The 16100-nt window shown below is 43.9% G+C and overlaps 1 protein-coding gene across 1 annotated transcript in view; it reads right to left on the bottom strand.

The window, feature by feature from the left end:
* The window catches only part of LOC147621356 (uncharacterized), a 55240-nt gene extending 52484 nt beyond the window's left edge, over window positions 1-2756 (bottom strand). Inside the window, exons 1-3 of the mRNA XM_086824094.1 lie at window positions 2255-2756; window positions 1690-1787; window positions 1473-1598 (exon numbers count right to left, since the gene is read on the bottom strand). Coding sequence (XP_086680220.1) covers window positions 1473-1598; window positions 1690-1787; window positions 2255-2411 — 381 coding nt within the window. The 5' untranslated portion in view covers window positions 2412-2756. The remainder of the gene's footprint in view (window positions 1-1472; window positions 1599-1689; window positions 1788-2254) is intronic.
* Window positions 2757-16100: the final 13344 nt, after the last annotated feature.

Here is a 16100-nt window from a genome sequence, read left to right on the forward strand (position 1 = left end):
GCACACATGCAAGGGTTGACTTGCATTTTCTGGGTTTTTTTATCCAGACATTGTATCAGATCCACCATGATGTAACTTTTGGTCTCATAGGTCATTATGGCCTTTTGAAGACGTTAATATAACATTTCATTTCATTTCATTTCATTTCTCTCTCATTTCTATGTGAGCTTCTCTATCCTGCACCTAACCCTAATGTGCAGGTTTGTGTGTGTGAGTGTGTGAGTCCAACACCAACAGTTTTCTCTCGGGTTTTTGGAAGAGGCTCTGGGACAGTTTTCAACCTCAAAAGATCACCCTCTTTCTTTGGCTGATGGCACACAGGAACTTGGCGGTAGGCACGTGGTTGGCCATTGGAGGTCGACCACGAGGTGCGGCCACCCTCATGAGTCTCAGCGACACTGTCTTTGGGATTGCCCGAAGGCTCAACAGGTTTGGCAACGAATTCTCCACATCTTCACGATGGACAGGAACATGACCCATATCATTACATGGGGCACTGTCACTTGGGCCACAGAGACTGAGGTTGTCAAGGGGATGGTGGGGGGCTAGCCCTTCACACTATTCCCCCCTCCCCCTTATGAGATAGCCTTCTCCTCATAAAGCAGCCAACTGGAGGAGAAGTGAATCTTTCTCCACCTCTTGATTATTTCTTTCCCGCCCCGTACATGGAGGCGAGTTTGTATCTAGCCCTTCGTGGTTGTATCTACCCCGTCATGGCTGTTTTTTATTAACTAATAGAAGGATCTTTTTCCCGGATTTTTCCACCATAGGGTAACAAACAATATTAGGTCAGCTCGTAAAGAAGACAAACTAAAAACTGGCATGTGCATGTACACACATAGGTGAGTTAGCTTGCAAACATGGCATAAACTAAAATGAAAGCAAGCTTTTAGCTCCAAACACAAGTGTGACACACCTACATATTATGTGCCTTGGCCTCAAGCAGCTTTAGCAGCCAGTCGGGCAGCCCTTGATCTGGCGCATAGAGTTGGGCAGCCTTTGGGCTGTCATGCAACAGTCCGCCAGCCCACATTTTCAAAGTTGCTTTGTACTTGATTTAGGAACTTGTAGACTGTACTACCTTGTGTTTATTTTGTACATCTTCCACTGTTTTAGTCCTTTCCCTATGCACACATAGCCTTATTACACCAAGTGAGGAAAACCGGCCAATGATGGAGAAAAAATTGGCCTCTCCTTCGTGAACAAACTCCTCAGCATTGGTACTGGTTCAAACCCATCTTTAACAGATTTGAGCACCTTAAGTCAGTATATGCTAAAATTGATCCTATTCTTCTAGCATCCCTTCTTATCGAATTGACAGCAGCAACAGTGATGAGATGAGCCCCCCAACAAAAAGTAAAAGATCCCTATACTGCTACATTAGCTCACTATCCATGCTTACAGATTGTGGGGGAAAAAAAACTCACATCCGCTTTACAATCAGTTTTTATTTTGCAAAGTATGTGTCAAACCTTGTTGGGGTCTACAGCTGTTTTCAGAAATTTGTCCAATAAGTGGTTTCTTCGTGCTCGATTAATTATCTTATCATCCACGTCGGTAACGTTCATCACATAGAAAACATGGTAGTTGAAATAACCCTGGAAAGTGCCACAATGTCAAAATCAAAACTTGACCCTACAAAAGTTGATATTTTCTTAGCAGCACTTGGAGGAGAACTATCCCACTTACCTCAAGTACTCTTCGAATGATGTCAAAGCTTAGGTAGTTTCTTGCATGGCCGACATGAGATGAGTCATATACTGTTGGCCCACAAATGTACCAAGTAACTGTAGAAGAAAGCACATTATATTGCCGTAAAAGACGTATCTTGTGGGTGTTTTCACATAATGATGCAAGTGATGCAAGGTAATGTTTTCATATGCCAAATGCAGCCATTTAATTCGAAAAGGCATTGTTACATAAGCCACCCACCCACACACAATATATATGCCACATCCCTGTTGTTTGATTGTGAGAGAATGAATGCACCAGAGACTAGACTGCCAACCCATCAAGACACCCTAAACACTTTCACATTGCGGAGATATGAGGAGACAGCATTATCCAATGTACAGGAAAAAACCCTAAATACACACCACTCGATTTTAAAAAACCTGAATAGACAACACTCTGATACAAAGAAAACCCCTGAAAAGAGCACAGTATACGACAATGAGATAACAGTTTACGATCAAGCGATCACGACGTACTGCGCTTTTCTGACATGGAATTATCAATGCTTATTGGATGATACCTCGGCGGGAACCATCGCTGGTGTAGAAAGGCTTTTTGGAGCCACACAAGCTGTTATGCAAGCACAAGCCATGGCTGGATGGTGGACGGGAATTCCAAGCTCGGTCTGCTTCTCTGGGAGCTGCAGGCGCAGGGGATCCATTTTCAGGAATCGCCATGCCTCTCTCTTTTCTGTGTGCTGGTGTCAAGGAGAAAAACTAAATTCGCTGTATGTGTCTGAGTAGCGTGGAAACCCGGGTTCATGAAGAAAACAGCTTCAGGACTGTGACAACATGCACTACGTCTTACTGCAGTGCATAACAAGGTAAAGTTTAAAGGTATGATGTGAGGCAAAGTTCCCTTGGCGTGAAGGCTTGTGCGTTAGGGTTTAGGGTAGATGCTTGGGGGAAAGAGAGAGAGAGAGAAGAGAGAGACAAGAAGCAAAAGGACTAGGGTGTGGGATCAAGGTCTTGTCTATGTATGTGACTCCTTATGAGTGCTACTATGTGTGTGTAAAGAGCCTCTTAAGGCTAGATAGTATGTGTGTGTTTTTATTAAAGTAGTGATGTAAGCACATGTGACATGTGCCACTATTTTAGTGTATGTTTAAATCATAAGATAAGGCTCTAAGAGCATTAAAAACATCAATTAATACAATCATTGAGTCGTGCAACTTTTTGAGCTCTCTCTCTCTCTCTCTCTCTCTCTCTCTCTCTCTCCACCCTAGGTATCAGAGCTAGGGTGTCTGAGTTTGGGATTTTTGCATATGTGCCTCCCCTTACTTCATTTGCTTGTCATTGTTGCTGCTATTATCACAGTTAGCATCAATTGCTCCTAATACGCATGTTCTTTGCCTAGCTATACTGCCTACTCACCTACCTACTTATTGAACGACATGTGTTGCTCTATCCTTCGCCCTGTGCCATATTGATGCTATTAGTTTCGTCTGCACCACCCTAAGGAACTTGCCAAGAAGATGCAATTAAAGCAAGAGCAGCATAATGTGTAGAGGAGTTTTAACAAAAATTTAGAGGGTTTTCAGAAATTAGGCACAAAATAGCCAAATTGAAGGCTCTCCTATCAAAAAGTTTGGGGCTTTTTAAAAAAGGTGAAGAAATTCGTCAAATTTCAATTGAATATCTATGCTAATCATCTTGTAAATTGAGATTAGGCATTGTCTTTGGGTGTTAACCAAGTGGTGAGACCTTCTCGTTATTCATCATGACCTCTCACATGTTCATGGATAAATTCATGGGCAAGGTTTTCGTACCTAGAAAATGAAAATCAAGTTTCATTTGATGAGATAAAACTTATGAGGTTTAGTGAGAATCGCCAATGGTACAACCTCTTCTTCTACCACTAATGAAGGAGAAGTAAGAATAAGCCAAGATCTTAATGAAGAGAAGAAACAGCATATGCCATTATTACTCTTAGCGTAGATGATGACTATCTACATCGTATTTCTGATCCTGAATCACTTGCTAAAGCTTGGGCTGCTGTCCTTTTTGGAGCTAGTGCTAAAAACTCAAAGCTTTCTTTGAAGATTACTTTCTTTGTTATAACTAAAAACATGATAATCTCTTGCTACACATGTCAACAAGATGAGGACTCTTATAACTCAACTAGCTACAGTGAAATCTCCAATGACTGATGATAATGGCATTGCTTCTCAAAAGCATGGCCTGCAGTGTATGACAACATGGTCACAACCTTAAAGAATGTACTCGATCCAACTTTAGAAGGAATCATAAAGTTGTCACTAAACAAGGCTTTGCTGCAAAGTTCAAAGAATCTTTCAAAGGATAATCCAAAGACAACCATTGCTAATTGTGTGGTAAAAGCCATCGCTTGGAAACGGATTATTTTAACCTTAAACCATGTGGTATTTGTGGGAAGAACAATCATCTTGAAAAAAAAAATGTTATTCCAAGAAGCACACTGCTGCAAATGTTGCTGAAGAAAAGGAATTTTCCAAAGCTTCTCGAAGCCAACTTTTGTGAGGATGATTGGGCTTTTTAGTCCAAGTTCTATGTTTTTTAAAAAATGTGTATGACATAATCTTTTAACACAATATGAGGCAATCCCTTGAGGGCGGTTTTGTTGGGATCAAGGTCTTGTCTATGTTTGTATGTGTGTACACGTCCTATGAGTGATAGTATGAAACTATAGACAAGAATGATACAAGAGAGACTGTGCTCCAACACAGAGAACGGCATACACTAGAGAATGTGCTCTCCGTCGAATGTGCTAGAGGAGTGAGAGAGTGCCCCCCTTATCTCCTCCTTGGGTGTCCTCCTCCTCGAAGTCCCAACCCTTATCATGTAGTGTAGAAGGAAGATCTTCCATCGAGAAAAGGAAGATGGTGCTCTCAAGAGGATCTCGCCATACCTCGAGAAAGGGAGAGGGGTGTTGCCTCCATGAGTGCCATCGAAGTTGGCCATGCACGTCAGAGATGTCAGAGAGCACTGGCGGTGACAACAGTCGGAGGGCACTGGCAGTGTGACGGTGGTCGGAGGTGGTGACAACGGTTGGAGTAGTCGGAGGGCACCAGCGGTCGGAGCAGTCGGAGATGTCGGAGGTGATGGTGGGAAGCTCTTGGTGGAGTGTGGAGGACCTGGCTTCCTATCCACAAGTCACCCACTACTACTCAATTCACTGTCCCTGTGAATGGCACATAAAAAACACAGGTGGTTCTTTGGCAAGCTAGACTTAGGGCAAAACATCCAGCAGGCGAGCTCCCAGGTATACCTCATACAATGACCTTTCCAGGCAAACCTTCTTCCTAGAGAGATACACAAATAATAAAAATAATCCAACTAGGCTCCTGGGCAACTTCATCCAGCAAGCGAGCTGTGGAAAAAATGATTAAACTGAGAGCTCCTGGGGCACTTCAACCAACAAGCCATTTCTGAGAGCTCCTGGTGGGCACGTCATCCAGTAAGCCAACTTTGAGAGATCCTGGGCACTTTATCTAGCAAGCCATCATTACCTATATTACCATTGTCATCCCCCGGGCAAGGCATCCGGTAGGAAGGTTACTTTGACATCAACAAAAGCATAAACCAACTAAACAATAATCATCATTGGCCACTTCGTCCGAGTAAAACTTCCGGTGGCACGAAGTGCCAGCATACAAAGATACAAAATGAATCTTGGCCATAGCCTGTACATGCCTGTAGGTAAACAAAAAAATTAAAAATATAGAAGATCGAATTAACTATCACGAGTGATATGGGATGAGGCATCGGTCCTAAGCCCTACCAGACCAATGGTGGTGTTAATCCCATTTGGATCAACAACATGATCCTCAATTGAGGACATTAATTCCATTTGGATTAACAACATGATCCTCAATTGAGGACATTAATAAGTGTCATGCAAAGGCACTCATGCAAAGGCACTATAAAGGTTGTACATTATGAGATATTGGCCACCCAAGGCCTAGTAAGTAAGTTTTGGGCGCCCAAGTGTGAATAAGGGCCAATTGTATATAAGGCCTAGTAAGTAAGTTTTTGGGCGTCCAAGTGTGAATAAGGGCCAATTGTATATAAGGCATTTTCTCATAATGAAAAGGACACAATCCCCTTTGTGCTATTGAGAGCTCTCCCTTTGTGACTTGAGAGAGAGAGAGAGAGGAGTGAGAGCATTCTAGCATTGTGCCTCTTTCATGCTTGTGTACTTATGCTTGTATGAGAGAGTGAGAGAGAGTGTGATTGGTCTATGTGATGGTGTGAGTGACTCCACGGTGATAGTGTGGAGGTGGAGCTTGGAGTTTGGAGCTTGACAAGCGAGCTTGGAGGCCTCAAGGGACTCGAGATCGAAGCATTGGTAAGTACCCCATGACGGTTGTGTTCTATTGCTCATCCATTAGGTGAATGTGTAGAGTTCCCTCTTGGAGGCGTGGTAGCCCATAACATTTTTGGCGTCGCTGCCGGGGAAACACCTTTGTTTCTTCCATACTCTTTGAGTTTCAGCTCCTATTGCATAGTATTCATTATTGCCTTTGCATTTTGGTAGTTGTCATTGTGTGGAAAATGAAGGGATAAGGTGTGTGTGGTTGAGAAAAAAGATATGGTTTTGAAGCTGTGAATGTTGTGGTGGAGTAGTTTAGGAAAGGATTCATTGGTTACTTTTGATAATTTTGAAGTTAGCATCACTAAAAACACCAACGTGTGAAGGATCGAGTTGTGTGTTGTTTTCTTCTTTTTTCAAAAAATTCATAAAAATCAAAAACATAAAGGACCATTGATTGAGCGAGGAACTTGCATTTCATTTCTTAGGAGTGGCACAATCTAATTTTCATCATTTGGATAAGTATTATACACCCAAAACCATAGACTGCCGAAGCGGAAAATTCCACGTGAAAGTGCAGGAAAGTTGTTCACACCGTGATCCATTTCTTTGCAGTTTCACGTCACGAATCGCTCACATAATCAGTGCCGGAATTATCTCCAAAAATCATGGGATTACATTCCAAAAATAGAAACCCTTATCCTGACATCTCTGACACGGTGCAATCTGCCAAAATTTTAAGCACGTGAAAGTGCAGCAAAACTTTCAATGGCTCACGGGCGTGAGCTATTTCTGAAGCGGTTCATGCCGTGAAACACTTACTGTTTCACGACATGAAATAAATCCTGCACATTCACATGTAGGCCAAACCAACGGATTGACAATACCAAGGCTATAGAGATCAGCTAAGGAAAGGGAATTTGACTAAAGGAAGGAATTTAACCCTAATAAGGAGGGAAATTTTTGAGCACGTGAGTGCAGGAAAACCATTCACGATGTGAACCATTTCCTGCAGTTTCACGACGTGAAACATTCTCTGCTATTTCATGCCTCCATAACATAGTGACATAATCAGAAATTAAATCAATTTGGGTTGATTAATAGCTTATCAAATCATACATACATGCACTTAAGATCTGGAAAACTCATCGGAGACGATCTTATGCCTGCTGACGATAGTGCATCAAATCACCCAGGAACTTCCTACCAAAGAAGTGTGGGATCACGAAATTTCGCACAAGCACACACTTGAGTGTTTTGAGAAACCTGCCCACCGCTGAAACTAGTAATGAAGAATCCATGGAAGAGGGGCTAAGATACGCTGGGTTTGGGGAAGAAGATAAGCCACATTCCCCAACCAAGTCTAGTGGGATCATTGATATCACCTGTGAAATTTTTGGTCTGAAGAAGTGCAATCTACGGGCATGGGTCCGTCAACTAGCACTGGACTCGGTCCAAGACAAGAAGTGCCATTCCAAGCGTTGAATTCTAGGCTATCAAATATTGGCACCCCTCAAATTAGAGGAGATGTGGGAAGTGCAGCTAGGACGGGTCAAATATTCTTTCCCACCACCGAGGAAGTGGAATTGGACCTCCAACGAAGTGAGGTAGAATGACAACTCCAAGAATTGAGCTTAAGGAAAGAAGCGCTTGATACTCCTAGGGCAAGAGCTAAGAGAAAGGAGACCGAAAGTGTTAACCCACTCCAATCACGAGGAAAAGAACCTAAAATTGCTACAGGTAGAAGTGAGGGAGAAATTCCGAGATTGGAACCCATCAACGAGGAATCTAGAATGAAGGAAGGGTTTACAACTAGAGAAGAAGAGGGTAATCTAGCTAACTTGGCTGTAGAAGTAGAGGACTGACTCTACACCAAGAAGGATATTGAGCTAATGATTAATAACCCTACATTCTTACAAGACATGGAACTCTTAATTACACAAAGGTGCACAGAGGCGACTAATGGGGAATCCCACCAGGGTACCACAACTAGACCAGTCCATCAACCTGAGATACCTAGAAGAGCCAATACAGGTAGGGGACGAGGTCTAGGAAGGGGGGGAGCAATTTCCCAAAGGCCTAGAAATGATCCAGCCATGGACCTTAATGTGACCCCCACAAGGGTAGATCTGTTAAATATGGTAGCAGATATGGGTTGGGGGATGGTCAAGGAACTAGGCTCTACTCTAGAACCCCAACCTTCCCAGATGAAACCCCATATCATTTCAAAACTTGTCCAAAAGTTCTCTGGCGACGGGGATCCTATCCAACATGTAGAGATTTTTGAATCCACATGTGAAACCTGTGGACCAGTCAGTGATGTGACCATGATACATGCCTTCTCGCTGACCTTAGAGGGAAAAGCTCATCAGTGGTTCCAAACCCTTAAGCCTGAGGATAAGGTTAACTTCACAAGGTTAAAGAATTTTTTTGTGCCCAGTTTTGCCCGCAGTGGCGACAGATGGAGTCCTATGGCACAACGTCCTATGGCACAACTACATAACATCAAACAAAACGAAGATGAGTCGATGAGAGATTATGTCTCTCATTTGAAGCACTTAAATTCAAGGTGCAAACTTTGGGAAAGGTCGACAGATGATCAATTGTTGCCTTGTTTCCAGAGAGGGGTTAGAGATCATAAAATGCATGATTACTTGTTGTTGGTACTAGCTCGGCCAGCTACTATTGATGCATGCTGCAAATTGGCAATCGAATATGAAGATAATATGTTAGAATTGCCACAACCCGAAGATGTTAGAACATCTACAGCAACCACGACTTCGTGTGTCTCGAGTCACCAAGAAATTGGAGCTCGAAATAAGTAAGTCGAAAACATGACTGTAAATGAGCTCAGCAATGCCATATTAGAAAAATTAAAGGTCAGGGAGGGAAGAGAGACATCTACGCATGGGCATAGTCACCTTTACCCCTGCATGGAATTGGTGTGGTGCTCCATGTGTAGATTAAATCATACCACCACCGAATGTCCAGAGTAGGCCATTACTTTATATTTGCTCACTGTGTAAAATTGGAAAATCATGACACTTCAATGTGTAGATATCCAAGGTTTCAAAATGTGGCACAGCTACCAGCAAATAGAGCCCCATTGGCTTTGTCGGCACCACCTATGCAGATTACTGCCCACTGGTGGACAACCCAACTCTTCTTACTTACCTAGGGGAATGTTCCGGGTACAAGACACTTCGCCCTTACCACCACTAGTTGTACCGCCACAACCACCATAGGCTAAGATCAATCAAGAAGTGATTGAAGAGCCACCAGAAGATGTTGACATGGTGCAAGAAATAGAACTTAGTGGGAAATACTACGAGGACATGGCTAAGGTTATGCCAGAATACTATGTCCTACAGAATAACACGCAAGTACCTGTGTTTCAAACCATGGTACAGTGGAAGGGTAAGGAAATAAACTCAAATCTGAGAAGAGGACCTTTACAATGCTATGGCTGCAGTGGGCTACATTAAGTAGCCGAATGCCCAAACTGTTGGGATAAAGGGCAGTGCCCAGTGCAGTGCCCGTGCCTGCCCTTAAGGGCTGGGCTGTACGTGCATTATATACCTATCTAATGGATTATTAAGGTACTCTTTTAGTACCACGAGATACTGTGTCTCTGTATCTCCTCTCTCTCTCAACCTTAAGGGCTGGGCTGTACATGCATTATATACCTATCTAATGGATTATTAAGGTATATAATGCATGTACAGCCCAGCCCTTAAGGGCGGGCACGGGCAGTGCACTGGGCACTGCCCTTTATCCCAACACAAACAAGAATATGAATCATACACACCAGCCACAACAAGTGTGGCGACCACGCCCAATGACATGCTAGTGCTCACCTGCACTAAATGTGGAATTGATCATTTGATCAATGATTGTCCCTACTGAGCAAATGGCTTTGCCTCTACGGCGGCTAATCAAACCACCATCCATACCATTAGTGTACAATCTAGGAAGATCACACCACTCAATGTCCTAATACGAGCTCAAGCTCAACTATGAGAAAAAGGAAGAAACCGGGTGGATGCGACGATTTCCAAATCTGGCCGAGGGAGACAAGTGAATAAATTAGGAAAGGGGGACACACAGGTTACAATCCAAGACGGATCCAAAGAAGATACAATTGATACACCGGATCCACCTAATCAAAGGAAGAAGGGGGTCAAGGGATCAATCTTGGAGGATTAGACTAGGGAAAGCAAGGAGAACAACCAGCAACTCCTAAGGGGGTTGGTGAATATCCCAATGCTGTGACAAAGAGATAAGAAAGCTCGAAGATGCCAAGGCCTTAGTCGAAGAATACCAATGACTTCATGAAACTAAGCCAAAGACCAGTTAAGGGATACCATTTATCCACGAGATGAACCACCCCGAAATAGGGTATTGAACATGCCAACCCCGATTCCAGAAGGAACAGAAGAGGACTCCCAAACGAACACAACGTCTAGAATGTTTGATGAAAATGAATTGGGGGGGTCTATCCATTCCTTCCCCATGGAAGAATACGAGACACCTACATGGGAAGGACCCTCTACATCCAAGGAACCCATGGATATAGGAAGCCTCATGGCTATACTATCCATGCCTGTTCATCTGCCATTGGGGCAACTATTACACAATTCATCAACCTTTATGGACAGATGTAAAAGAATGGGTTGAGGGCGGTCTAAGGCCAACTGATAATACGGAGGAGACTCTGCCACCCCTGGTAGAAAAAACCTTGAAGAATACAAAGGAAACCCGAGTCGTTTTTATGGGACGCTACTATGAAAGTGACGACACGAATGCTACCATCCCAATTCATCATAATGGATACCAGGCATTGGCTATTCTGGATGGTGGGGCAGGGGTTAGCATCATTACCAAACATTGCTGGGAAAACTGAGAGAAACCTGATCTAAAAAAAGTAGATCTAATCGTCAAAATGGCTAATGGAACATCTTCGAGACCCATTAGACTCTTGGAGAATGTTAAATTCAGACTTTTTATGTCTCGCTATTATCATACATCTGTGTCGTGGACTTCTTACGCCAACCTGATACATATGACATAATATTGGATGACCTTTCATGAGGGAATCCAAATTGGTGCATGATTGGGCTTTGGATCATGTGTATGTACGGAGGGACTCACAAATCTTGAAGATTGATCTAAGAGCATGGAAAGTACACCCCATGGAAAGTACACCCCATGGGTAATGATTCGGTTCCAAACGGAGCGAACCACATCCATACAGATATGCCAACCTATAGAGGGAGAAACCAAGGATGAGGAGGAAACGAGAATGTATGCGGCACTACCTCCCCCGGACTTCATCAAAATTGGATGTATGTGTTGGCAAACCATTGATGTAATGCAACCCAATATATGGAATCTGGGACCGTCCCCAACGACTTTTATCTGCATGGTTAATTGGTAGACCATGGATGAGAAATCAAGAGGGGAGACATCAAGTACATAAGGTACTGTGAACGAAGTCGTACCAGTGCTCAGTGCCTCTCAGACAATGGCAAAGACAGAAACAGTACCTAGCCCGACGAAACGCCCTGTTATGAAGCAGACCTACGGATGCCCAATTATTTTAAATGGGAGGGAATGTCACGATTGTGACGTATGTATGTATTAGATACTCTCTTCATTTTGCTAATTCTTGTTGTAGATGCAAAGAGTAACGAGCCAAGCAAACCCCTACCCTCGATTGGTTGCAACTCTTCGCCAAAGGATGTACCCCCTACCCTCGATTGGTTGCGACTCTTCGCCAAAGGATGTACCCCCTACCCTCGATTGGTTGCGATTCAACATGAGTGTGAAGCGCCCCCCTTTCCGTTGGCGATTCGGCGACCATCCTCCCCCCGGCTTCTGCTGTCAGGATGCCGCCAACTACATGTTCACCTTCATCCCCTCTCTCGGATCTGCCCACGCCACACTGTGTGTGTGCTCTCGCCATCCACGTGCATGCTTCATGGACAATTTTTCAGAGGAGCCCTACATGCACATCTCCTACCTGAGCTACATCGACGAGATCCCCGAGGCTCTTCTTCTCGAACACAGCCCTCCTCGTGCCGGTGCCACTTTCTGCCGATGCTGGGTGGATTCCAAGTCTCCCGGACTCTCCTATCCCAGTAGCCCTAGCCTTACAGGTGTACCGCATACATGTCAGCAGCCCGCATGTAACCAAACCCGACACTTGGGCGATCTGGACTATTTTCCTCACCTGCGAGCCACTACACCTTGCTCATTTTGAGTACTTTCTGTCATGGTACCCTTAGTTGGCACACTTTCTTCTAGAGTGCAGTGTGGATAGCCTCCGCAATATCTCCTCCACGCGCCCTCCTGTGACATTCTACTGCGAGATCTTTGTCCCCGATTATACTCCATTATCTCCGGTGCCCAGCTCTTTGGCAGAACCAAATGAAGAAGTGGAAGCAGACGAAGTAACCTCCGAGGATGATCCTAAGGAAGTGGAGGACCCCGACTTCGAGTACGAGGATCCAGTAGCTGTTCCTTCCATCCTACATTTCGGGTGGACCTTTCCTGTTTCACCTTAGTACTCTCTCTGAGTTCTCCAGATGTCGACTTCGCACGACAACGTGCCACCCGCCGATCCTCAGATGGAGACCTTGCAGATGACCACCTGCCGCCTCCTGTGAAAGACAAAAACAAACAAATAGCTTGTTTTGTTCGTGTTTCTGAAGTTGTCAGTACCCTGATGCTTAATGGCCAAAAAGTACCAACCCTGTTCCGGTGAATCTTTCCAAGCAGGTCCTTAATCTTCTGGGTTTCATTGGCGACCATCGCATCAATGTGCTGGTGGACAGTGGCTGTTCCACTAATTTTGTGGGCACTTCTTTGGTTCACAAGCTTCACCTACAGACCCGACATTTTGTGGATGCTTTTCAAGTAGAGCTTGCTGATGGTTCCTTCCTTAACTTGTAACAAAAAGGTGCAACAGCTTGAGTTCCAGATTCAAGATTACCAAGATCACCTTAATTTTTTAGTGATGCCATTGTCACATTATGACATGATACTGGGACAATCTTGGCTGTATCGATATGATCCCCAGTGATCAGCTTTTGCTCTCATTCAATCCAGTTATACCATGATGGTCGAGAGCTAGAACTTCGCGGCCTTTTCAGCGCCAAACCCATCACTGTTGTTTCTGCCCTGCAAGTCAAATGCCTCGTCCGCGCAAACGTGACTGTACAACATCCTTGGTCATGTTACGGGAGATTGAAGCACTTTGCGAATCCTAGTCTATTTGGCATTGATTATGCCCCATTCGTCCTAGTCTATTTGGCATTGATTGTGTCCCATCCATCCTCATCTTCTATAATTAGTTCAGTTACCTGTCCGATGGCTAGTTGTAAGGTAGCACTTTGCGAACCCTACTCTATTTGGCATTCATTGTAACCCATTCATCCTCATCAGAGGATCACTTCTTCTTCATGCATGGTACCTACCTGTAGGCATAACATAAAACTTCCCTTCCAAGGGGTTATTTCCAATGTGAAACATACCAGTGAATGATCGATCCTACCTTGAGGCTACAAAGGTACATGATGAATTCTCAAAGGACTAGGGCGAGGAGTTGAGTAAAATATCATTGGAAGGGAGGCAAAAAGAGAGAACCACCCTTCAAGAAATCGATGCACCCAAGCTTACAAAAGCAGGGCACCAAAAATGCAACAAGGCCCTAGCAGAGGCAGAGCGTGAGGCCAAGAAGATCATGGCAAAAGCCAAAAATGACAATGAGGATAAACCAGATTTGCTTTCAGAACCCGACCATTTCAAGAACTATACGGTGGATGATCGGAGAGTGGTCCGGCTGACAGCTACTAGGGTAAAAGAGGAGGGGCTATCAACATTATATACGATGGCCCGGTAAAAGTCAAGGAGGTTGATATTGCGGGATCGGCGGGGGAAGAAGCATCGCCAGTATACATTGCTAAAGATTTGACTTTTGTAGAGGAAGAAGAGCTCATTGTTCTCCTCAAGGAATATAAGGATTGTTTTGCCTGGAATTACAAGGAAATGAAAGGGGTACCGTCGGAGTTAGTACAACATACGATTCCAATCATGGAAGGCTCGAGACCAGCAGTCAGAAGCCATACCAGATGAATCCTAAGTATGCAGCAATTATAAAGGAGGAAATTGATAAGCTCATTGCAAGCAGACTTGATCTATGAGATCGAACATACGGATTGGTTGTCACATATTGTGATAGTGCCTAAAAAGAATGGGAAATTGAGAGTATGTGTCGATCTTAAAAAAGTAAATGCGGCCACTCGGAATGACCATTACCAATTACCTTATACTGAACATGTCTTGGAAAGAGTGGCTGGGAGGGAAGCGTCCACTTCTTGGATGGGTTTTTCGAGTATAATCAAGTGTCCATAGCACCAAAAGACCAACATAAGATAGCCTTCAACACAATGTGGGGGACATTTGCTTACAAGGTTATGCCGTTCGGTCTCACAAATGCCCCTGCAAACTTTCAACAATTGATGTGCATAACTTTTAAGGACTACTTGCAAAAGTGATTGGAGGTGTTTATTGATGATCTATGTGCACATTCTCGATGCGAAGATCATCTGGCCTGCTTGAGGAAAGTGTTTAAACACTGCCGATTATATCGTATATCACTAAACCCTTTGAAGTGCCAGTTCTGGGTCAAGCATGGTGTGATATTGGGACACACAGTCTCAAAGAATGGTATATCCATTGATGATAGCAAGGTCAAACTAATCTTGGAGCTACCACCGCCCACCAACTACAAGGGAGTGCAAAGGTTTATGGGTCATGTGGGGTATTATTGATGCTTCATCATTTTTTATGCTGAGATAGCCAAACCCTTGTATAAACTTCTCATTGTCTTTGAGTGGAATGAGGAGTGTCAAGAGGCTTATGATCGTCTGAAGCAAGCCTTGGCAAGCGCGCCTATTTTGCGACCCCCCAATTGGGATCTAATATTTCACATACACATCGATGCATCAAATTATGCTATTGGTTGTGTGCTAGCCCAACCAGGTGAGTTCAAATTAGACTGTCCAGTTTGCTTCGCTAGTCTCGTCAGTTGAATGATGCAGAGGTGTATTACACCACTACAGAGGGAGAAGGATTGGCCATGGTCTACACCGTCAAGAAATATCGACATTATCTCTTGGCCAACAAATTCATATTTTTTGTAGACCATCAAGCCTTACTATATCTAGTGAATAAACCTTGCACCACGGGAAGAATCACCCGGTGGCTACTATTGTTGTTGGAATTCGACTTCATTGTCAGAGTAAGGAAGGGAACACAGCATGTATTGACCACTTGTCTAGAATTCCAAATGGAGAACCAACAATTGGTGTCGATGATGACCTTCCTGATGCTTGTCTATTCAAGTTGGATATGGTACTTGAATGGAGCGAAGAGATCTCAGAGTATATGGTTTATGGTTTTCCATAGGACATACCCTTGAACAAGGATAAGATGCGACGGCTTATCAAGCTTGCGGCACCATATCAATTGATTGCGAGAGAACTATATAGGCTAGGTAAAGACGATGTGCTCAGACGGTGTGTAAGAGAGGATGAATTCGTAACCATACTGGAAGAATCTCATTCAGGGATAGCAGGTGGGAATTTCGCTGGAGAAATTACAGCTCGAAAAGTGCTTCAAGCTGGACTCTAGTGGCCTACGATTCGGGGACACCATAGAGTTCGTCAAACGATGGAATGTCAATGTTTTGCTATTCCACAACAAAAGGACAAGATGCCACTACCCCCATCATCGTAAGGCAACCATTTGAGAAATGGGGAATAGATTTTGTGGGGCCGATTAGTCCAGCGGCACATCCATCACAAGCCCGGTACATAACCGTGGCCACCCACGGACTATTTCACAAAGTGGGTAGAAGCCAGGGCTTCAAAGAAAGCTAATGCATGAACAACTGCAAAATTTGTATATGAGCAAATCATATCAAGGTTCGACTGCCCATTAGAATTAGTGAGTGATCGCGGCTCACATTTTACCAATGACGTGATTAATCATTTACTTGCAGGATTCTTAGT

This window comes from Cibotium barometz, chromosome 30 (assembly GCF_041138505.1).
Source record: "Cibotium barometz isolate CiBa-2024 chromosome 30, ASM4113850v1, whole genome shotgun sequence".
Classification (NCBI taxonomy): domain Eukaryota; kingdom Viridiplantae; phylum Streptophyta; class Polypodiopsida; order Cyatheales; family Cibotiaceae; genus Cibotium; species Cibotium barometz.